This window comes from Molothrus ater, chromosome 10 (genome assembly GCF_012460135.2).
Source record: "Molothrus ater isolate BHLD 08-10-18 breed brown headed cowbird chromosome 10, BPBGC_Mater_1.1, whole genome shotgun sequence".
Classification (NCBI taxonomy): Eukaryota; Metazoa; Chordata; class Aves; order Passeriformes; family Icteridae; genus Molothrus; species Molothrus ater.
In genome coordinates, this window is record NC_050487.2 from 8,915,501 (window position 1) to 8,940,282 (window position 24,782).

Sequence of the window (24,782 nt, forward strand, 5' to 3'; positions counted from 1 at the left end):
AGCATGCAGCAGGAGCATCCCTTCCCCAGCTTACATGGATTGGGTGGTAGGCAGCCAATACATCCCATAGATCACCTACAGGTTTATTCTTCTTTATGATTGCAGTGGTCAACTCAAGCAGGAAAAGAGAGGCTAGCAGATTGGCTCAGTATCTGGCAGCATGTTAGGAGCTCTCAGCCTGGGGTTTGGACTGGGTTAGGACTGACCATGCACAACACATTCAGGTATTCTCAGCTAGAAGCAGTTTCTCTTCATCTTGTTTTCTTAGCTGACCAAGAGGCTCAACACTCTTTGTAGACACATGCTACAGTCACCTAGCTCCACCAGGGCTGAGTCTGCAGGAATTTCTCCCCTGAGACCAGCAGCCTCTTCTCCCTGAGCGTGCCCTTCAGAGCTGCCAAAGATTTCCCTCACCCACCCCAATCCCTCGGTTGCCACAGAAGCAGCACAACATAGAACCATCTGTGACAAACCAAAGGGATTTACTGCTTGTCTTTTGCAAAGAGTTTTGCACTCAGGAGAGTCCTGCAAGGGGCATGAAGAGATGCCATGTGCATATAAACTGCACCACAGGGAACAGGAGGAAAGGGCCCAAAGGTACACTGAGACCTCCTCATGGGGCAGTTTTCAGCAGTAATTTTGGCATACCAAAATAGAATTCTCTTCAGATACCAAACCTACGGATAATTCATCCACAGCAGAACGACTTCAAAAAAGGTCATCAGAGGGAGGGCTAAAACAAACAAGCAAAAATCCAAACAAGCAAAAAATCCAAACAAGCAAACAAACCCCATCACAAAAAACCAACACCCCCCTACACACAACAAAAAGGTCTCACAAAAGATCTCCCTCCTTTCACTCTTCTTAAATCTCAAACAATTACACAGGGCTCTGGACTCCAATATCCTTCAGCACATCCACAATCCACAACACTGACTGTTCATAATGCAGTTTTATTTTTTCCTTTGTACAAAAACAAATATAAAATTTAAATCCAATAGAAAGTGTATACTAGCAATGACAAGTTTACATTACAATGAGACAGGACAATGCGATGTGTATTGAACACCACATTAGTTTTAAAACTCTCAGTGATACATGCACTATATAAAAACTGCTAGAACTTTTATTCTATTTCTACCAAGAATATCCAGGTACCAAGATACTCAAGAACCAAAAGTAATCTTGATAGGTGGTATCTACAAAATTAGACCTTTTCCACACACAAGAAGAAACCAACATTAATAGAAACATTTATCATTCTTTGTTAAAATCCTCTCACAAAAAGCCATACATAAAATTCTTAGTAGATACAGAAAAAGGTCAGAAGCTGCTAGCATAGGTAACCATTCAGTAGTTTAGAGAATCTTTTAGACATTTTGAAGAGATACTGTAGTTTTCAATCTGTATTTTCCCCACAAAGCCAGAACTATGTCGACTCCTGTTTCAAAACCTAGTCAGTGGTTAAAACTAGTTCTTGAGTGAAGTCAAAGAGTAGTGTACAAAATATTTAACAGAACAGGGGTGTGCCTGTTTACTTCTTGAAGAAAGTCTTTTCCACATTCAAGGTTTGTTTATTTGTCCCATAAACAAGATTGTACCTGAGGGATGAAACAAAAACAGGGGTTACCGTCGTCTGTAAATAGAGTTAAACTTTTCCATGAAAACTTTAAGTCCACAGAGCACAGCCAAGCCACCTCTCCAGTCTTGTCCAGCCTCCCTGAGGTCTGTGAGCCAGGGAAGTGCATGTTTGGATAGGTGGCCAGCTCCTATTTCTAGAGACACACAGCCCTGTTGATGCTCTGTGGAGCCTGGGGATGGGGCTGGCTGCCAGCAGCCTGCTCTTCTCCCAGTGCTGGCAGCAGCACCTTGCTCCCAACTAACTGACATATTGATCATATAGGTCACTGCAAGAAGGGCAATTCTGCTCTGGGAGACTCAGCCCATGCTGCAAAGGAGCTGTGAGCATTATATTGGCAACACTCACTTACGTTCAGGGCAGGCTGGGGCAGCACCCCAGATCCACAACCCTCTCTTCTGCCTTGGCCCTCGCTGTCTGACTGTCCAGAAAGCTGGGTCCTGTTCAGCAGTTCACTACTAGTAAAGAGCTGTTTCCTCTGCACTCAGGGGAGCTATGACTATTAAAGACTCTTCTTTTATTCCCACAAACCTGCCACGCTTGCTTCTGTTACCTTGACAGCCAAAATGGATTTTTTTCCCTGCTCCAAGTTGTATTCCCAATCAAATAATATAAAATTAAGGGCAAAAAACCCTGCAAGTGCATTTTTATAATAGTTATTGCCACTATTACATAGCTGATACTCAACTTCTAAGCCAAAAAGTACTTACAGATGGTGCTTACCTGTAGGATTGTGCCGGATGAAAAATACAAATGGTCTGTCTACTATGAACCAAGGAGGGGATGACCTGGCTATTAAAATTGCAGCTTGCAAAAAAAAAAAGTTTAGAGTGAGACAAATCAAACATCACAATGCATTACATACTCTATCAAAGTAAAGTTTCCTTGTAGACAGATATATACATGCATGTGTGTATGTATATCTATAGATATATAAATATCTGCGCCTTGAATAGGTGCAGACAAATGCCTAAAACCAACTAACTTGGACATTTAAAGCCACACAGGTCACATGATATTCTTACAGGAAGCATTTAAAAAGACAAGACCCACACAGAGCTGGAAGTCTTGGGTTGTCACCCAAAGGCTATAGTAGCTTACTCCTCTTTGTAACCTGGATAGCCAGAACGTGCTATCAGTGGCCTGATATAAAGTCTAAGCTATGGGAAGACACTTCTCTAGAAGTAAGCCTGTCAATATTCTTCAGTGATCACACTGGCAAGTTGAGATTTGACTGAGAAATCACATAAAACCCATTAACTGAGTCTGAGCATACTGCTGCAGTGATCTCCAAGTGGGCTATCTCTGCCTAGTGCCAAAGCCTTCTAATGGAGTTTGCCCAAGTCTGACAGCCATCAGTACAACTGCTTACTTGTTGCTGCAGAAGCTTTGGTTCCATCTTCACTAACTTCAATTTTTGTCTTTTGCAGAACGTTAGATACATGAAGACCTTCTGTTCCTGAAAGACCCAAGGAGAACAGCACCTTCAGTAAAACTCACCAAGAGAGTCCTGCAGTACTGTGTAGCTAAGCAGCTCTGTCAGCATGGCCCAGAATACTAAAACCTGCTACAATCCTGCTGGAATCCCAAAGCTGCTGTGTAGAACAATACCTTTGAATGCAGTCACTAAGTGAGTAATTACAAAAATATGGAATAACTTATCTTACTCCTTGTTCCTCCTCATTTCCTAAGTTTCCTCATTGATGGTTTAAAGTTAGACATGCTCACATGCATTTTTAGTTTTAATTTTAAAAATTCTGAAAAAATTTGCTATCTGAATTTAAGTTACACTCCCATGTGTCTCAACATCAGGGGGAAAAAAAGCACTTAGCAACATACCTTGCTTTCAATGAAAGACAGGCATTTGTTTTCAAATTAAGCCACCACAAGGTAAGCTTTTTTGTTAAACAGTTCTATAGAAGCTAATCAGGATTTTAATGAAAGCAGAGAAGAGAAATAAAATGACATTTTACGGCTGCTATGAGTTCAAAAGTGTTTACACCCCATTTTCAGATACTAATATTTACAGCTCTGAGTTGGTTCAGTCCCCTAAAGTGTGAATGTTTTTCATGCATGCTTTCTTACAGCTCAAGTCACTAAACACATACTTTAGGGAAGGTTACAGACTGTAGTTGCAGTATTTGCTACAGACTAAAGTAAGGTATTTTTTAAGCCCTGCCAAAGATTTCAGACAATGCCTGAGACCCTTAGGCTGCAATATCAAATCTTAAGAAGCTGACCAGCATGATTTACTGCTGTAATGTAAGATGAGGGAGGAAAAAAGCCACTGCAATGTTGAACAGAAGCAAGCAGTCATGCCTGGCTGGCTACAACATAAAACCAGCTCCAATGTCATGGCAACACTTAGCCAAGAGAAAGCAGACAACTGCATTGGTAAAGCAGCACTTTATTCAGAGCTAGGAACTATGAAGGACCATCATGAATTAAAACAAAAAACCCCTTACTTGTTATTTTTGCAAAGTTTGCCTTTGACTGGTCAAACATATCTGTAATACCAAGTGCTTTCAGAGGTTCCTTTAAGTCTGTTTCTGCTTCTGCTGTAAATCTGGTTGGAACAAAAACAGAATGCATCATTATTATGCAGGAAAGTCACCTGAAGTATTGCTTCTCCTGTATCTGATTAAATACATATAAATAACCCCCCAAACACTCCCTGAAGAAGCAGTAGATTGTATAAGTACTTACTTTGGTAAAATAACCTGCACTCTTTTTGCTACCATGGTTGTCATCCAGCTTCCTATTGTTTTAGTGCTGATGTGGGGGATGATAGCAGAGAGTGGCGTTGTGCTTTCGGTGGGCAGTGCAACCAACATGCTGATCATCTCCCCGTGGTATGGCAGCTCAATGATGTTGTACCACAGCTCATTTGGGGTACTTGTAGTGCCTAAAATAATAGATACAAACAAACCCAAACAAACTATTGAGCCATAGCCATTATAGCCTTAAATCTCTACCTTAACACAGCTACTGCTAGAAAAGTCTGTCAGGAAAGCTTTGCCCACACTTCAAAACCATCTCTAAAGTCCCCAGGCTTCCTGGTGGGCAGCCCTTCAAAAGGCATAGGCTCTGTACAGCTGCTAGTGTGACATAAAACACAGACAGGCACCACGGAGCATGCACTCATTTAACATACATACTTTTCCCAGACAAATCTCACCAGCCCAGAGCAGCAAGCCTGCTATGCTAGAAGTGGCCAGGTCAGTGAATTAACTGGATCTCTGCTCCAGATCTCAGCTGTACCACAACTAGCTGTGAACTGAGAATAAAAATAAAGCAAGGAATAGCAGTAGACTGACTTTCCAAACTGAAGAGATTTTGCAGACAAGCTCCTTCCTCCAGGAGTTATTTCAAGACCTCCTGGTTCCTGTCTGAATTAGTCTGTTGCATTTGTTTAATTTTCTTGCTTCATAAGGATCTGATTAGGAAGCAATCTGAAGTCTTGCAAGATAGTGGAAAGCAGCCACTTTGAGGCAGTGCAAGAGGCCAATTAGATGAGATGGAGGGAGATAGCAGCACATCTAAGTTACAGCAAGACTGCCTTTGAGCAACCCTCTCCTCCTCCAAGCTCCCTTTGCTTACTGTGGGATTTCTGGCATGTGGCTGGGAAGCAAATGCTTTTTATAGTAGTTTCAAGTTAAAATTTGTCAGTTTAACTACAGACAGTATTTCAGGCAAGGTTTTAGGATAGCAACAAGATCTTATTGTCTTTCCCCTTTCTTCATCTAAATCTGTACTTGACAGTCCAAGCTGAAAATCTACAGCTTCATTACAAATTTAATCTTGTTGCCAGCGCCATGAAAGCTGCTCTGAACTCGTATTGCTACAAAACTGGCAGTATTGCACCTCTGTTTTCCAAGAATCATGTCAAAGTTGGCAGTTTCACTATTCCTTTTATTATGGCAGTGGTTCTGAGGCTGGATCCTACAGATATAACACTGGCTGCAGAAGTCAGCTCCAGGACAGTCACACAAGGCAAACTGTCCAACAGGTAAATGCTGCTTTCCTGATTTGCTGCTTCCATTACTGAGGCAAACTGAACAGGAGGGGAGCTCAGCTTCAGTCAGCAGATGGGACTGAAGATACTTAAGATATTTAAACTTTAGAGATTCCATTCCAAGCATGGATAAAATAGAAGCCCTGTGTTAGGAAATCTAGAGATAAAAAACCTCATTTGAGTCCTCAGGAAATGAGTAACTCAGCAGTATTTCTTTTGTTCCTTTTTAGCCTTAATAGTTTCTCTACCTTAAACACAGGCCAACATAATGGATATTATAACCAGCATCAGAAGTCAAAGCCTTCAAGATAATAGTCTTGCTAAACCCCACTTGAAGTTATAGAACTCATTTGAAACTCCAAAATTAGTATGTACTGCAGTATAAACTCACACTTTCAGCAGTTAAAGTATTACATTACATCTGCTCTAGTATACAGGTCTGGAACAGAGTCACAGCTGTCTAACATGAAGTCTACTAATACTAATTGAGCACTACTGACAGTACAAGCAGGCATTTAAAAGCACAGTGTGTCTTGCTTTTAGATTTATAGCAAGCTGTATTCTCAGGCCTATTTCTCAGAGCGTATTTAGCACACATGGAATTAAGTTCCAGGAAGCACTTCTTAGAAGGATGCAACACAAGTTTTTAATCAGAGCATCCATCTTACTTTGACCACTAAAATCCCCATAAGGCTGCAAACTGGAGCTCTGAAGTACATTGTCAGTCACATCAAGCTGCTGGTGTCAGCTCTGAGAGTCTCTGATGGAAGGCTGGCAGAACCTGCTGAACTTCTTTTCACTTGTGACTCAATCTGAAGAGCAGTTTCACACCCAGGAGATACAGCCAACATTCTAACCCAGCTCCTCTGGCTCCCACAGGACTGGAGACGGTGCAAGTCTCATTTCTCTATCTGCAGTAAAATATAAACTGAAACTCCAATCTTTCTCTCATATACAGCTCACCACCAGGTAAGCCTCCTACCATTCTGCCTGTTGGCAGCTTTCCTTTATTCTCAGCTCTTATAAACATGTACTTTTCTTTCTTACAGCAAAATGCGAATTTCTCAATTTGGGTACTTCAGACTTTTCCTTTTGAAGGCAAAGGATAAGGCAATACTTGACAGAGTATCCAACCTCAAGGCAACTGTTAAGTACCTTGCCCATGCCTCAGCAGCAGGAGACACTTCTGTAACAATCCATCTATATCAGCTACAAGAACAGCACCATTAAATGCACAACAAGCTCCTGGAAAGAGCCAATTCTACACCCTTTGTTGGTGGCAGTGGGAGTCACTGGGCTTACCACAGCGGAAGATGGACAGCTGGGACAGCATAGGAACTTGGTAGGTCTTCCCATCAGCTCCATAAAATGGGCGTTTCTTGGTATTTTCAGGTCGAAATCGTGATTTCCATAAGCCCTTGAAATACACAGCATTCACTAAAACCAGTCTGGTCAAACTGCCTTCAATATCATCTGGAGCTACAACCTGATCAATCATACCTAGAAGAAAGAAAGGAATTCTTGAGCATTTGCTGTTGTTAACACTGGCCAACTGTTTCTGAAGAACCCGATACACATTACTTTAGACCCCTTGACCTGTGAGTGTGCCAGCTCCTCATGGGACAATGTATTTAAAATTCATAAAGTCAGTGCTATTCTTGTCAAAAAGTAAACTTTCAGGATAACCAGAAATAAATATATCCTGCTAACTGATAGCCTGATGTTTTAACAACTAACAAGGCTCTACCTTTTCCAGCATGCAAGCAGATCTAAGACTGCATGGAATAGTTTCAGCTGAAACACCTCCCCATTCACACACTGCTTGCAACATTGCTATGCAAAACTGGTGATGTGGTCGAGAAAGAATTTGACAGCCTCATTTGACAAATACCACATCCAACATCATTAACACACTCCTCACATCCAGGAGAGACTTGTTTTAGCTCCAGAAGGTACCAAACACATAATTCCCCCTAGACTGGGAACATGCTGCAAAATGCGATGTCTGGCTTCAGTGTCTATAAGCTTTACAATTGGTTCAAGAGGCTTGAAGCATGAGGGGCTCTGTCAAGGCAGGGTTAGTTAAGAATCCTCCACTAAATGTGAGTCCTGAGAACAGGGTCATATCTTAGGACAGTTTAGGGCAGTCAGAGCAAAAGCTGAACTGCCCTACAGCTTCCCATAAGTCTGATTTACTGAGCAAAACATCTGAGCTGCCTGAAAGCATCACGTTTGAGAGAAAGCATGGACCCCAGACAACTGTGCTTGGATTTCTCACCAGGTACACGAATACAAAGAGTAAAAGCTGCTCTGATCCCATGGATGGATGGGATGGACACACACCCCAGACATCCCTCAAGGCCAGCACACAGGCACATCTGCTGGGGCAACAAGACTGCTGGTTCCTGACCCACCAGCTCTAAAGCATCACACTAATGTCTGCTACAAGACAGCTTTGAGCTGCAGAACAGAGCTTTCTCCACCTCCCTTTATCTTTCTCCAATATTTCTATCTAAATTGGACGTCTCAGACACCACCCTGCCACGGACAAAGGCACTCCCCAGTACTCACCCCTTGTTTCATTTTTCACCCATTGGTTGATGGAATCACATGCTGCATTTGGGTCCTCGAAGTCCACACTCTTGACACTGCACTGAAACACCTCTTTGTTCCTTGTAACAAAAGGCACTTCCATTTTAAAGCCACTCTTTGCAAACACTGCATTAGCAATTGTTACAATGTCTTTATTCTTTTTTGAGACTATCAGCCTGTTTATCTTCTTTAAGGCTTTACCAACTCCTGGTTGGAAAAAACAGCAAGTTTAATTTAGAATAACATGATAAACCAACAGTTACTTTATATGCAACTATTAATGACATGAAAAGTCAGACATTAAGTGTTGGACTAGAAAAGGAAGACCAAAGCAAGCATTCTGAAGGGACTTCCAAAACACCCATTTCTGATGTCTCATCTGCATAATTCCCAGCAAAAACATTAACTCCACTATGATGCCTGCTGCACCTATAACTGTCTGCTCAGAATGTTACAGACAGTGCTTGGGATTACACTGATGTTCAAATATTAGTGTAGAGCTACGAATCGTGCTCTTCCACAGAACAAACTGCTTCAAAAATATTTCATATCATATAAGCCAGGTCAATTGTCAGTTCTGTGATGACAAAGAAAGTCAAAGGGTCAGCCTACTCTCTCAGAGTTCTGCAGGATTTGCATAACAAATGGTCTTGAGCCTCAGAATGTAAAACAAAAATTCAAATATTTTCTTTACTTCCTTTCCATTTACTGGACAATAAAGGAAGCTGTCAAGAGTTTTATAATAAACTTCCAAGTTGAGTCTCAGTTTCCTTAAAGACTAAGTCCTGGCCTAAATCAGCTACAAGCAGGAGTTAAAGAGATTAACACACGAGCTTGCCTCTAAAAAAAGGAAAAGGGAAAGTAGTAGTCAAGATCCTCAGGACCTGAAAGCAGATTGTTCAGAGTGCTTGCTAGCTCCTTCACTGTGTGTGAGGGAAAGCAGATGGCAGCACAGAAGAACTGCTATGCTCACCATACCCAGTTCTCCTGTGTTACACCCATCAATGAGTGCCTGTCTACACAGGGAAGCTACTGCCAGGCAGGCAACTTCATGCTCAACCACTGTATCAAACAGCATCCTTGGGTGGCTGTTATTGAAGGGTTCCCTCTGTTTCCCAATACAATTTAGGCACAAACATTTCCTGACTACTTTCTTATGTAGACAGAGAAGAGATATGAAAGGAATAAATTAGTTCAGAATTATTCTCTTAGCTGCATGTAAGAAAAAACCTCAGATGGCTTTGCTGTTTCATGTATCATGAATGCTTTAACAGCACCACTGGTATGAACTTCTACATGTTCACTCTCCAATATTATGGGCAAATTCTTTTGGAGAACATACCATAACAGAGGTTCTCAAACTGTATTCTGTGGACCACTGGTGGCCCACGGAGCACTTGCTGGTGGTCCGGGGAGAGCTGGCTGGTCTCATGATGCTGGCTCTCCTCTTTGCTTCCAGCTGCTAAATTGCATTAAAAGACAGCTAAAGACAAATTAAATACTTTTCAACTAATACCTTTCCAAAGAAGCAGTTGCCAAAGGACTTTAAGGTAGTCATGAACAAGAGCAGGGGATACCTGTGCAAGGACAGAGGCAGCATCCCATACCAAGCCTCTAACCAGGCAGTGGCTACCTTCTAAGGTGTTTGAGAACCTCTGTGTCTCACAGTTAGGATTAGGAATACTGAAGGCCAAATAAAACCAGTTGATACAGTACTTCACCATTTTTGCAAGTACTTAGATTTTAAGCATTCAAATATTCCTAGAGCTGATTATCCCATGAAGGGCTTTCAATCTACATCATTTAGATGTTAAGGTGTCAAATAATTTCGTTGTACTTCAAATCCAGGACCAAAACAGCAAAGCAAATGAAGACAGGACAACATGTTATATGGCAACATGTTATATGACAATACTGCTCAAGATTTAAATGTGCACTTACCTCCTGGAGGATTTTCTATTCTTGGAAGTAAGGCAGAATGCTGGCACTAAGATGTTAAGTCTTGCTGGCAAACACGCACAAAAATAGCATGCAAATTAAAGCAGTAAGAATCTTCAGCCTACTCCCTCTGGAAGGGGCAGACATTGGCAGAGGAATATGAACACAGATGCATGCAGTGTCAGGCACAGGCAAGCAGAAATGGCTGTTTCAAGAAGAGGGCACTACAAGAACTACACATACAGGGATTCTGACAGCAGAAACACATGAACAAAACTGAAGAGCAAAGTCAAAGTATCAATTGTATGGTTAGTTTGCACTGCTTGCAGTGAGGTGCCAAGAAATATCCTCTTGCCCTGGTATCTAAGGAGTGGCACATTAAAGGTTGTTCAGCCCTGAAATGGAGTACAGCCACCTTCCTGCTCAGAGCTAGCACTGGACCACCATCCACCCTGTTCTGGAAAACCAATTTGGCAAGGACAAAGGCAGTTCTAGCCAGGGCCCTGAAGTCATTAACCAAGCTGCTTATAAGCCAGTTTGGGTATATGTACATACCCATGCTCAAATTGCCAATTAACTTCAAGCATGTCCATTCTGTGCTTTTGTAAACAGAGTTAATTGGTGCATGATGCAATCTACCACACTTTGAAAGCCATCTCATACATCATGAAGAGTCTGACAAAACACACCCAAAACCACCTTAGGATCACTGACCATTTACACTGTATCTCATCATAGTTGTCAGCTGCTTCTTTGTCTTGCCATCAGCTCCCAGCTGCAACACCCCCAGGACAGATGCAATCCCGTGAGGAGAAACAACAACATTGTCCTGAGGCTTAGCTTTCACTATTTGATTGAAGACCTGGATTCCAACATCAGAGCTAAGCTCCTCCAGAGGATAAAAACTGAACTGGGAACATACAGACATTAAAGTCCCAAGAACAAAGAGGAGTGAAAAATGCCAGTTCATGATTCCTGGTTGGAGATACCTGCAAGAAAACAAGAGGGAGAAGTTAAGTCAGCTTTCACAAGTACAGCATTTTTAACATAAATTCTTATTCACCTAAAGAGCAGGCAAGTCTTGCACATGTGCCACACACCATTCACAAAGCTCTGGCAATGGCACTCACACAGCTCACTGTGTTTTACTTAGCACTGCCAGGATTTCAGGTCTAGGGGTTTCCAGACACAATGATAATCATGACATAGCTAGATACCAGTGCCTAAATAAAGGACAAAAGCCACCAAGTTACGAGACTATCTCCCACAACACCCTAGTTGAGGTATTTTTTTGTCTCAGTTAAATGAGCCTTGGCATTCTATTTAGATTGCCCTTTATGGTAAATGAGTGCTGAGAAGTGTGGTATGGTCCTCACCCACTAGTATGTGATGCACCTACCCCTCATAGATCATTTTCTGCAGTGAACAGAAGCATATATACATATGCAAACAGACCTTCTGCTGTGGGAATTTACACCTGCCTAGAACAATAAGAGTTAGCTGCATAATTGGCATTCTCAATAACAGGAACGTAGAGGAAAATTTTAAAATGCAAATGTTGAACTTGGATTTCAACCTGTAGTTCTCCATTTAAGAAAACAGAGCACCTAATGTATACAGAATGGAGTTAATATTCAAAACAGGTGTATCTTCATCTGCAGGTCTAACACCTGACAGAACTCAGTATTATTATCCATGAGCTCCAAAGAGCTGAAGCACAAGCAGCATCAACATTTTGTTCAGGACCTATCAGCAACTGATTATAGACAGCCAAACCCAAATGTCAAACACTGAGCACTGTAACTACGGTGCTGTATTTCCTCCTCATGAAACTGCATTCAACCCTTTTTGTTAGGGCAAAGAGATACTTAGAGAAACATGCAATAATCTCCTATTTCCTTAAATTATGTTCCTGTTCACAACATTTTTAAGACATTTCATTTACACAGTTCACAGCCCTGACTTCCATTTCCAGACCAGCCAGGAGCCTGTTCCCTCACTGCCTTCAGAAGCAAGGCTGCAGAAGGTGTCCCACCGAATGAAGTGTTATTTGCATAACAAATGCAGAACCAGGTCTGTGCTGCCCTGGAGCCCCCAGTGCAGCAAGCTGGCACCCTTGCTGTTCTGGGTGCAGCACCCCAGGGTGCTGGGGCCCAGCAGAGGCACAGCCTTGTCACTGCCAGCCTCCTCCCACACAGCCCAAGGAGCTGTGCCATCGCCAGCCTACCTACGCTGCGAGTTCAAACCATGCTGGAGCGCTTGACTACCAGAAAACCAGCTGGTGTTTGTACAGATTTGTTTAATCATCTTTTAATAGCATGTACTTTAACTGTGCTAAAACACTTGAAAGCGACAAATACAGCATTTCCACTTTCTTCTACGCCATTTGAGGGGACGAGGTTGGCTTTGTCGCAGTTTGTTGTTGCAGAATTAACCAAATGCTGAAAATGCAATAATGCAGGAGTTTAGACAGCTTTCTCCCCCAAACCCAACTTTAGTATACTCCTAACCAGAGGAACCTGCTGATTTAAGTTATGCAAGAAAAAATGAAAACACTGTCCTACAAAGCAGGGTAATAGCCCACCCAATAATTAAGTCTTCTCCATAAACCTACTAATCCCCCAAGCAGTTCTGAGGTCACTAAAGCACAATTCCTTCCAAAGGAGCTTCATATCAGCCACCTGCTGCAACTACTCAAGCCTAGTCCAAAATTTAGGCTGGACTGGGCTAGCTGCAGCTGAGACCAGCAGGAACAAACCCCAAGCACCATGGACTGGGTTTGCATCCCCCTGAGGCAGGTTACATGAGTCACTCCTACATTTGTCTTGCACCCCTCATCACCAGCTACAGCAAGAAAATGTCATGGGGGAGAGCCAACAGCCTGACAGGGAAAGTAAACTTGCACTTTTAAAAATAAATTAAAATTGTTAAGGAACATTCTTCAGTGTTCTTTGATACTAACACAAACCACCTGAAAACTCTAGTTTAGTTCTTAAGGGTAAGAATTCCTTCTCTCACAGGCAGCAGCTCCACACTGATGGCACTGGTGCCTTGCAGGAGGAACTCCATGAAAAGCTTCATTTAGGGCTAGCTTTTAGGATTTTCTTTGGTGGTTTGGTGGCCATCTCTTCTCCCAAACCTGGAAACCCAAGGGGTAGTTTAAACAAATTCTTAATCCAGATATTAAGCAGACTTATAACTTGACCTAGTATCTTGGCAAAAAGAAACTTCAAGGCCCTGAAACTATTACAAAGTCTTACTGGAGGCACTTTGAAGCAAGAAGCGGTGCACGTTGGTGCAATACAGCCTGTCCCACATAGTGATGGACAGGGACACTACCAGGTAATCACAGAGCACAGTTTGAGCAGCAATCTGAAAACCAGGCTTTTGACCAAGGCAGCTCCACCTGACCCTGACAGCAAACCACAGGAAACTGGCCTATTTTGAGGGCAATCTACCCTTGATACATTATATGGCAAGAAACATACTATGAGGGCAGAGACAGGAGTGACACTTGGAAATCAAACAAAACAATGTTTCATTGTCATTTAGGTACTTCATCTGCACAAACCTAACTGAAGTGAGACACTTCTCTCTTTGACTTTCCCAGAATATATTGCAAGTCTCCAAGTTTTCTACTTCACTGATGACAGCCCCTGACAGACTCAGGGTGACAGCCTTGTATTTTCCCCATAACATGTGAAGCCTTGTCAAAACAACCCAACTCTGCTCCCAAGGCCACTGCTGCAGAATTTTGGGCTTTTTTCTGTTTCAACTGATTACCTCCTGCATCTGGTTTACCCAGAATTCTCCATATTTGCCTAACCTCTCCCTCCTGACACACCATTAAGATGGGTTGGTCTCTGTTTTGGAGCACAATCTCTAGCAGACACCTATTCAATAAATGAAATAAAGTCATACAGTGCTCTGAGCATGGAAAAAGAGTAAAACCACTTTTGATCACAAGTTATGGAACAGTCACTTCTTGGCCTGGCCCTGCTATGGCCACTGTGTAACTTAACCAGGTAACTGGGGAGACAATTGGATCTTTGAGAAGTGGCATCCCTGCAATTGAAGTTTCCATCATGGATTTCAGTAAAATTAACTTCTATGCAGTCCAGTATCAAGAAGTGCATTTGCATATCCTGAAAGAAACAGCTTAAGCACAGTGCTTGGAGAAGGAATCCAAAAGGATGTATGATGTGTAGGATGGAAAACAGCTGACCTGCTATACAGAATATCAACAAGCTTTCAACAAGCTTTCATAACACTGAAGCTAAAAAACTTAGTGATAGTTAAATCTGAATCTAATGCTTCAGAAAACTAAACAAAAATACAGGCTAGGCATTTCTTTGCCTATGACCTTTATATTTTTTACAAAGTTAAACTGAGGAGGAGGAAAGTGTATAGGCGAATTCATTTACATAAATGTGGGCTTTTGAAAGATGCTGGATCAAAAAAAAGTCCCTCTGTAGGGTAGGCTGCCCACTTCTTAGATTGAGCACTTACAGGAAGGACAACATCCACAATTTCAACTTCTCAACACGCAATGGGAATGCTGTCACCAGCCCAAAGAAATGTAGCCAGTGTTATCATACATTGCCATTTGTTATGCAAATCCAGTTCTTAACCCTAATGCTAGAGTTTCTGAGCAGGACAGATCAGTGTCACACATTCATGTATGAGAGATGCCATCTCCTCAGCAAGCACACCCAGAACTCAGCTCCCCCTGCCTCACAGAGCAGCACCACCCCAGGTCCTGTACATCACACTGAAGTACCAGTTATAACTCTAACTGCAGAGCCTGGCCTAAGCCACAAAGGAATTTTTAGACAACTATTCCAGTCAGGCACAGAGCTCTGGGCAAGGCAGAGGAGGAACACAGCAGCATGTCCTATGTACACTGATAGCTCTGTGTTGTTTCATGACAGATGATGGAAAGTCTTCAGGCTCCCAACCCTGGGATGAGCTCAGCTTCATGCTGGTGTTGCAAACACTGACTCTCAGATGTATTGGGCAGGATACTCAATTCTCACCAGGCTCAACTATTCAGATCACCATCATAGTACCTAGTTTAAATTTTTTGGATAAAATTATTATGGAAGCAATTACATCAACAAAGAGGAAGTGGTGCTTTCAGCCTGCATTTATAGAATGCTTGTTACAAAAGCGAAGTTATATTAATACAGGCTGTTTAATCTGTGCCTAGAAAAGCATTTGGTGGAGCAGGGAAAAGTAACATCTTCAGCCCCAGGCAAAAAATACTGCTAACAATGAAGACACTCCTACAGCAGAAAACTAGCTTAGGAAGGACTTCATTTTCAGTGAGCCTAAGCTGCTGCTTTCTTCCCAAGAGGAAGAACAGAAATTAGTTTGGTTCAAGATCAGAGGCAAAAACATGATCTGAAAAAATGCCCATATTTAATATCCAAGTTGGAGAAAAGGCTTGTCCCAGAGAGACTGAAGAACACTTTGCAGTGGATTGAGGATGAAATAATCAACTGTACATAGATTTTCAGATATCTGTAATGACTGCACTATGAAGCCTGACTTCAACAGCAATAATGTATAATCCAAAAGGCTCTTCTTGCAGTTGCAAGATTGATTCTGTAGTTTCTTTAAAGACATATCAAGCACAAGGAAGTTTAGACACCAGACTGCACTTCTGTGAATAGCTGTAACCAAAGAGCAGCAAGCACAGCTAAAGGGACTAAAACTAAAGAGCAGTCTCACAGCATTGCTGGTCTCACTGTATTAAGCACAAAACCCTCAGAGCCCCTGAGCCCACGTGGCATGCACTGGGCAGCCTCTGTGACCAGAGAAAGCCAGCCTGGAACAAACATTCAGGGACCTCTCCAAGTCTGAGATGTTGATGTTTCCATGCCACTGTCATCTGGGCTACTAATTTAAAAGTCTTATTTCAATTGACATACGAGCTGAAAGAAAGCAGCTTCTATTCAGGCATTTAACCAATTCTCTCCAGCAGGACTGAATAAATACTCAACCAAACCTGTTAACAGTCATTAAAGGAGCTGGCTGAACACACAGCAATTGTTTCTCCCAAGCAAGGAGACCACTCTGGTTGCAGAGGGAAGGTCATGTGCTGGGTCTTGTTTTCCAGCTGATGGTAAAACACTCCAGCCTCCTGGTAGGCTTCCCTGCACCTCACAGGTGTTCCTGACTCCCCTTCTGCCTAAGCCTCCTACATATCAAAGCCCTCAGCTTCAATATCTTCTCCTCATCCTGAACCTGAGTTCAGCTGCTGAAGTTCTGGCTTCTTCCACATGACAGATCTGGGAAATGTTTCATCTTCCTGAATGTTGGCTCTTCCTTTTCATCTAACAACTCCTTCCATTATTACTCAATACCTGGAAAGTTTAGTATATGCAGAGCATTTCCAAGACAGGATGATTGCTAGATTTTAAACAGCTCAGTACTCACATTGCTCTGAAGAGGAGTAAGTTACTGTCAACAAGACACAAACATAACTTGTACACAGAGATAAGTTGGAAGTGATGGGTTTTTTAAAAAAATAATTTTATATCTTAAGACATTGGTCTGACTTCAGGCACAACAGCCAGCATTGCACATGAATGCAAAAGCATGGTATTGCTTCTGAAGATTTCCTCTCCCAACCTTAATCCTATCTCTTCTATTCCTATCTCTCTCAGGTTTTTAGGGCATTCTGGAAAGCCTGTTCAGCTGTGTCCAACCAGCCTCCCCTGCCAAGTGGGAATTTCCCTGCAGAGCACCAGCTTGTCAAACCAGCTGGTCCCTAACAGGAACCATCTCTTTGTCCGAGCACTGTTCCCCATGAGCAGGAGGCTGGAGTTCAGTGCTTCTTTATCAAGAGTCCTGACTGCCACCATTTTTTCTGGGAGTTCCTGTTAAACATGAAGTGCAGAGAGACCAGCTCCATTTCAAACTGTCTGTAGCCTCATGACCAGGGTCTGCAGTTCACAAGCCAGACTAATCTTTCTCACCAGTATCTATCTATCTTCTACAGCATTTGGTGGTGGTTCATGGTAGTTAATTACAAAGATCAATTTCACATCATGCAAAGCTGACCAGAGTTTTTTACTTCACCACTGAGTTGTGACTGTACAACAACTACAGAGGCACTATTCAGAGTTTCAAGAACATAGATAGGCTTTTATATATCATTTGCTTTTACTTCCATCCCTCATTTATACATGATTTAAAGAGCCAAATTTAGCTCTCCTTCATGAAGCAAATACAGTTGACAGGGCAGGGGGCTTATAGAGACTATTATGGTACTGCACAATTCTACCACCATTCTCAAATTTTATGTGTTCTCTTGTTACTGTAGGCTCAACTACAATTGCTACAGTTTCTAGGTATTATTTATTCCTGTATTTAAAGTAGTTTCCACAGAATTTTCCAAGACCTAGTATCAAGTCTTACAGTATCAGAAAGATTAAAGAGAATTATGTTTTTAATTTACTGGTGTCCCTTTATTAAAGAAGTGGTTTGGTTGATCTTAAGTTCTTTATGCAATGAGCGTATTTTAACATAATGAAGAAACCAGCATGGGACAGTCAGCTCATCCAGACTAACGCTGCAGAACCAGTTTCCCCAAAAGAGGGAGCACAGCAGTGTTCCACAGCACGGTGGGGAGGCTGGACCCTCTTCTCTGGGCTCACCCCAGTAGAGGGAATAGGGTTTGACAATCAGAGCATCTGCCCTAACTCAAGCCCCCACTTTTAGTTTTTTAGTGCAAGAAAGGCCTCATGGAACCACAGTTCCCGCATTTATTGTTCATTAGCAATGCTCACTCTGCAACCACAGGCTCGTTAGGAGCCAAAGGCAAGCCTGCAGCATTGCAAGCTCCATTAATGAGGTACAGGGTATTAATTCCTTGGCAATGGGCTGTGTAAGTACAGATCTATGAAGTAAATAGTCCACGAGGACTAACAGTGGTGGGTGTCTTATCAGGTACCTCACCACCACCTCCACCCTAAGTCCCACCTCTGCTTTAGGATTTTACCATCTTTTATTCCTTAAAAAAATATTAAAGGGAAACCCAGTACCCTTATGCATTTTCACTTGGTGCAGGTATCTTGGTGTCATCTGAAAGCAAGACTCTCACACCACTACACCCCTGCAGCACAAACAAATCTGGTTCTCCTTTTCTCAGGTGAATTTTCATCTGCTGGCCAGTGACACATGCCTCCCTGCCTCTTGCACCTACCAGGCTGGGAGAGCAGAAACAGCCTTGTGGAGATGGCTCCATGGCCACTTGGGAACTGTGCTTGGAGAAGATTGAGTGCCAAGGCCTTTCAGGATACATCCTCCTTCAGAAGGGTTAAGGCACCAATATCTCTAACACTTAGGCTTAAAGAACTGTCAAGCAAAGGAAAAAAAAAACCAACTGTAAGAAATAAAGAAAACTAAAGGCATAGAATTGAGTCCTCAAGCCAATAGTTAATACTTCAGAGCTTTGAAAAGGCACGTGAGTCACTGCAGAGTAGAAGAGATGACTGTTGGCCTTCAGATTCAACAACTTTTAGGTTTAGGTTACTCTAAAGAAGAGGTACTTCTATTTCCTACTAAACAATGCTACAAAGCCCAATTCCCATCATTCCACACTCTGTGGTTCAGTCAGGGTTTACAGCATAACTGAAAATTAGGCTATGGAACCATACTATTTTTCATTATTTACATTTTTATTATCCTGGGAAGCTAAGAGAGGTGGCAGGATCTATCAGCAATACAACATCTAACTAAAGCAAACTGGGTTTAGAGATGTCCAAATGGTATCAGAAGACGGGGAGACATTCTCTCAAGAGGACTTTAAGAAGCCCCACTTAAAATAATGCAAGTAATATTGAATTAATTGCATTATTTTCAGTTTTTACTTACCCCTCCTCCTTCAAGAGGAAAGGCTACAGCAGTACAGTGTTGGGAGTTACTCTAAAAGTACATACAGTCAATACAGTCATTTCACTATAAAAATGAATTGGAACTCCAGTATTCTCTGTTCATAGCAATGACATTCATAAAAACTTGCACTTGCACAAGCTCATTGATAACCAAAATCTGATACTTTAAGCATTTGTACATGGGAATGCTACCAAATGACAAATTACTTGGAGAGATCAGGAATGCTGTTCTAACCATTTACTGCACTTGTGGTTGGAGATCTGCAGAGTAATGGGTGACTAGCCTTTTATTTATTTATTAATCACACTGCATAACATTAGCAATCAACCACTTCCTATTTGCAAGCTAATTTAGAAACCTTATCTGAAAAACTAGCTGACAACTATAACCCTTAAAGTGTAACGTAGCCAAGTTATTAACATTTAAGATGAAAAATGTATACTGGTTTTCTGTATCCAGGACAGCATCACTGAAACAGACCTAAGCTCACAGGAGATACTAGTTTTTAGTGGCCTCTTCTCAGCCATTCCAGCCCTAGCTTGAAGGTTACTCAAAAAGGATAAGGAGATTCACATTTCTATTCACAGCACAGACATTTACTTATATCCATCTTTTCCCCCCAGAAAGCTCCAGAAGCAGAACTGGCCAACCACAAGAGCATCAGAAGTCCCAGGTGCTGTAAGGATGCAAGAATGAAACTTTGTGCTGGGAACATCATCCATATGCTCAGGGAGACACCTCCTCAGTCATCTGCAAGAAGACTTACATGAACCAGTTAGTAAGAGAATTACCAGCTATTTAAAGACCTGTATTTAAGAAAACACTCTTTTTGTTAAACTGACCTCACTTCTGACTGATCCCACTGGCTTTACTACAGATTGCTGGGAAGGGAAGACTTAAATTTCCATAGTAAAAAAAGGGACAACTGAGTATGAACTAAGCACAAGATTTCTCCAAGAGCAGGTCATGACCTGTATATTAAACTGTCTGATTCAGTTCAGCCTTAGAGTTTGTGGGCTGAGTCGTGAGCTGTGCTGGCTGAGGCTCCACAGAGTCCATCACTATTTCTGTAAGGCAGATGACAAACCTCTGCAGAGGAAGTAGGCAATTAGCTGGGAAAGCAACCTCTCCAACCGAGCTGCCAGAGCAGCTGGAGGCCTCAGCTTGTTTCACTGCTGAGAAAGACACATGAACTCCTCTTTCTGGGAGAGGAGGGTGTATAGCAAAATGGAGACATACAGATAATGCACCAACTTCTACATGGCATTTCTTAGATTGCTTAGGGATGTAAAGTTATAGGATAACAGAATGGAAGAGGAAAAACTAGTCATGTTCAGTTCTCCTCTTGGTTTTGTACCTGTAACCTGTTAGCCAATGGGAAACTGTCCCTCTCCTATTCAAACAAAAAACCTGAAACCTCATTCAGCTTTGGGCAAGCAGAAGCTTACAGTTCACAGCAGATGACAGAACCATCTCAGAAGCAGTGAGAAACATCACTAAATACCTCAACATGTCCCACTGCAAGAACAGAAGCTTAAAGAGCGAGCTGTTAAATAATACAGAAAGCATTTAATATAAAAACAGGCTTGGTGAAAGCTACAGAGCTGATGAACATAAATTCATATCCCCTGTACATCAGCCAAACTAAGGGAGGTAGAATGGACCAGCACTTCTCACTAGTGCTTCTGGAGACTCCAGGGGGGTTTACTCCTGTAGCTTACAGTCTCTTGGTAACTCCTGTTTCTCACAAACCAACCTACCTGCATGCCAAGGCCACCACATATACCCAGCTTTGAACAGGCTTCTTCAGCTCAGCACTCACTGGCCATCAGTCTTGAGCCCTTCCACAGTCCCACAACACTGAGGAGAATTTCAGGCTGCTATTTCCAGAGCCCAGGATGCCAACAGCAGACTGCCTGAAGCCCACACTTTGCACCTCATGGCTGAGCATGGTCAGCAAAACTGACATTTTCTCCAAGGGGAGATAATTCCAGAAGATTAATATGCTTTCATACTTAAACTGCTTTGTGGCATAATAATTGGACCCCAGCATAAGGCACCTTCTGATTTCAGCATGAAAATAAGGGGAAAAAAACCACCTTTCTGGCCATTACAGGTAAACACCAGACCACAGAAAAGACACAGCAGCTGCCAAAATGCATGTTTTTCCACAGACACTGGTCAAGTAGAGGTGCTAATGGATTTAGAAAGCATTTCAGTTAGCATTTAAGTGTATTTCAAGGCCATGATAAACAGCTTAAGAACCTACAGCTTACACTAGCATTGCCACTAAAATTGCCCCATACTTTTCCAGTCCCTGATTACTGGCTCTCACTTCAGCAGAGACCTCAGCTCTGCTTACAGAAGTCAAGTATGAACTAGAGTCTCTCCCTAAAGAGACAGGAACAAGCAGAACACAGGACAGCTTTTTTCCCTATAGCATGCCAGCCTAAACCTTTGTGTAGCTCCAGCTGCAGAATGCTACCACCTCTTATTGCTCTCCTCCCACCACTTTAAGCATCACAGAGGAGACACCTGAACACACACATGGTTGCACATATTCAGCTTTCAGTTTTTACACAAAGAAGCTATTTTAATAATAATAAAAACCTTATTATATTTTCATACTTCCCTAACTTACACTGAATCTTTACATTTACACTAAATCTTTAAAATCATATGTAGGTGATTGACTACTCCACGCTACCACTACCAAGAAGAGGCAATTCCTTATATCACTACACTTATTCAGAAGATGTTTATGGCTAGTATAGATGCACAGAATGACATGGTTCTTACAGGCCAGCACTTTGCTGTAAAACTTGCTTCATTAGCTATGTCACAGGTGACTGGGAAGATGCTCAGAGGCAGGTAAAGATGACTATCAGCAACACTTTACAGATTAGTGATGGTTATCCATCTTTTCCCTGTCTTCTCACGTATAAAACCTTGGACCCCAGAGAATCGCAGAATTCAGTTAACAAACCAAGTCGACTGGAAATGTTTTGATGATTAGAATTGATTTCCCCATAATTAGTATTACAAAAGCATGCTTTTTCATGCATGCTTGTGATTAAGCAATTCAAGCAGCCCAGACAACCCTAACCCCAGCTTCCAAGAAAAACCTTCCACCGAGCCTCAGCTTTTTCAAGAATGAGCACAGTAGTTCCTATCAAGAATCAAAAGCCACAACCAGCTGCATGAGCCAGGTAGATGCTGTGCCCACCACCACAAATCTCTACCCAGAGCTCCCTCTGAGCTGATCCCTTGCTGTGGATACATGAAGTTTACATGCATCTCCACTGTAATTCCTAGCAGTAAGGTGAGGTGGTTATTTTTCAGTATTTATACAGACACATTCACTTCAACCTATTCTAAAAATACCTGGTGCAACTTGCTGGGCTCCCTGCTTGACATTTTTCTGCCTAGCAGATGCTGGTAAGAAATTCCAGGTTGGGAACACGTTTCTGGCTGTGTGATTTAGACACTCAGGCTAAAAGTCTCCACATGCTACTAAGACACGCTATTCTCCTGGTTGTCAATGACAACACCAAACAGAAGCTCCAACACTTCTGTATACACCTTGAGACAAAATCCACTGCGGGTTTCTGTTTTCTTTTTTGTTCTGACATGAGTTTCTATTGCCTCCCACATGAGATCCATAGAGCTATATATAGATATAAATGTATGTGTGACTATAGTGATGGCCATATCACCAATCAGAGCAAAGAGGAGTTCTTCCACCATCCTCATACCTGGGGAGGGCATAAAATAGCAGTGCCCAGAGAAGCTGCCTTCCAGCATCTCAAGAGCACTTGACACAATTTGCTTATAGGTTGCCTGACATATAACTTGCCTGTAATTGTAAAAAGCTGTGGACTAGCATTCATCATTTAAAGTTTGCTCCTGTGCCAAACAGCTGCTATTCTCATGAGTTTAATCACACCCCACAAAATGCTAGATCTCCAACCTAGTCTATCTTACATGCAGCTGAATTAATCTACTTAATAATTCTACCTTTTTATTTGCATTGGTCTTCCCCTCACACTCCAAAGGCTCATCTGAGCACTCAGCAGGCATGCAGCTGCTTTTCACTTTCCTCAAGGATGTCTGCAGTTTCTCCGAAGCTACACAGCACCACAGCTGCTTACACCTACGTACATTTTGTGAATAGTCCCTACAAAATCAGGTTTCTAATGAATTCCTGTGGCAAGCTGGGGACAAGACATTACTAAATGCTCACACCAGAGAAAGTGAAGGAACAAGAGGTCATTTTTCAGTGCAGTGAAAAAAAAAAGTCATTCTACCAGGTTTCTCTTTCAGGAAGTTGCCCAAGAATGCGATTACAACCACAAAAGCCAAACCACGTTCAGAATCATATGCAGGCATGAGAAAGCGGGAGAGAACTAAATCAAAGGCCTCTAACTCATAAACAGATATTCTCTAGTTTTATGGGAAATTTGACGTTTTAGCATCTATTTGTTACTACAATGATTTCTCCAAAGGTATTTTTCTGTTAAGATCCTCCAACATTGCACAGTACTGAGCCAAACTATCAAGCACCATTTTCACCAAGAGACAAAGGACTCTGCATTTCCAAACGTTCCCAGAACGCGATACACGAAGCAGCTCCCACATCACCCCAAGTGAGCCGAGGTCAGAGTTTTGGTGAACCAGCTCTCCGCTCCAGCACACAGCGGGATGCCATCAGCCCTATCCAAATCCTGTTACAGTATCACAATATCACTCGTTCCTCCCCAAAGGGCAATGGCCGTAAATGTTCCTCCCCCGTTACTCTGCCATTCGAAAAGCCAAGCAAATTTCAGTTAGTAACTAAATTATGATTTATTACTTTTATTTAGCACAACAGCAGCAAGCTCTCTCTCACGGCAGACAAGGGACACGAACGCAAGCGAGCAACTTGCAGTTCCCCAGCGCTCCCAGCGCAGCCGGTGCCCGGGAAGTGCCGCCTCTCCCGCACCCGGGAGCGCAGCGTCTCCCGCGCCGCGCCGGCGGGGCCGCTGCCCGCGGGCTGCCAGCCTAAAACCCGCTTCTTTTGGGGCAAAAACCCTCCCTGCTCGCACAAAGCCAGCGCCTTATCTTGGAAGAAACTCGGCGCGCCAGAAGCCCCGCTCCCGGCACAGCGCCCACGCACCCGGTGCTGGGAAACTTCTGCCAGCAGGTAACAGGAGCGCACCGAGGAGCCGCCGGAGCGACCCCCGCGGCCTCCGGGCTGTCAGCAGCCAAACTTTGGGTCCCCCGTTCCTCCGCCCGGTGCTCTCCCTCCCGCCCGCTCCTCCGGCCCGGCCCGGCCCGTGCCGTGCCCGCACGGTGCTGGGCGGCCCCGCTCACCTCGCCCGCCGCTCTCCGCCGCTGCCCGGCCGCCTGCTGCCCCTCGCCCCGCGCCGCTCGGCCGGAGCGCGGTGGCGCCGCCCGCCATTTATAGGGCCCGGGCCGCCCCGCCCGCCCGCCCGCCCCTCGCCCCGCGCCGCGGGCCCGCCCAGGGCAGCGCCGGAGCGGCGCGGGGGGCGAGCCCGGCACCGGCTCGGCCTGAGCTCCGTGTCGCACGGCCCCGCTGGATCAGCCCCGCCGGGGACAAGGGGAAGCCGAGGCAGCGGTGGAGCTGCCCACGGGGCGAGGCGAGGCCCGGCAGGACACCCCGGGGGTGGTGAGGGGACAGGGACCACCGAGGCC

At 43.3% G+C, this 24,782-nt stretch overlaps 1 protein-coding gene across 2 annotated transcripts; it reads right to left on the minus strand.

Moving 5' to 3' along the window:
- Positions 1–933: 933 nt before the first annotated feature.
- Positions 934–24,535, minus strand: SERPINE2 (serpin family E member 2). Of its 2 annotated transcripts, XM_036388956.2 has the most exons (10): positions 24,441–24,535; positions 10,899–11,173; positions 9,589–9,708; positions 8,226–8,453; positions 6,957–7,154; positions 4,346–4,544; positions 4,105–4,205; positions 3,012–3,098; positions 2,363–2,446; positions 934–1,601 (listed from the first exon to the last, which is right to left on the minus strand). In XM_036388956.2, exons 2-10 carry the CDS (start codon positions 11,152–11,154, stop codon positions 1,564–1,566), a joined length of 1,311 nt encoding a protein of 436 aa, XP_036244849.1. In that variant the 5' UTR covers positions 11,155–11,173; positions 24,441–24,535; the 3' UTR covers positions 934–1,563. The 2 variants fall into 2 exon arrangements, with proteins under 2 accessions (XP_036244849.1, XP_036244848.1); XM_036388955.2 differs by lacking the exon at positions 9,589–9,708.
- Between the last annotated feature and the right edge of the window lie 247 nt (positions 24,536–24,782).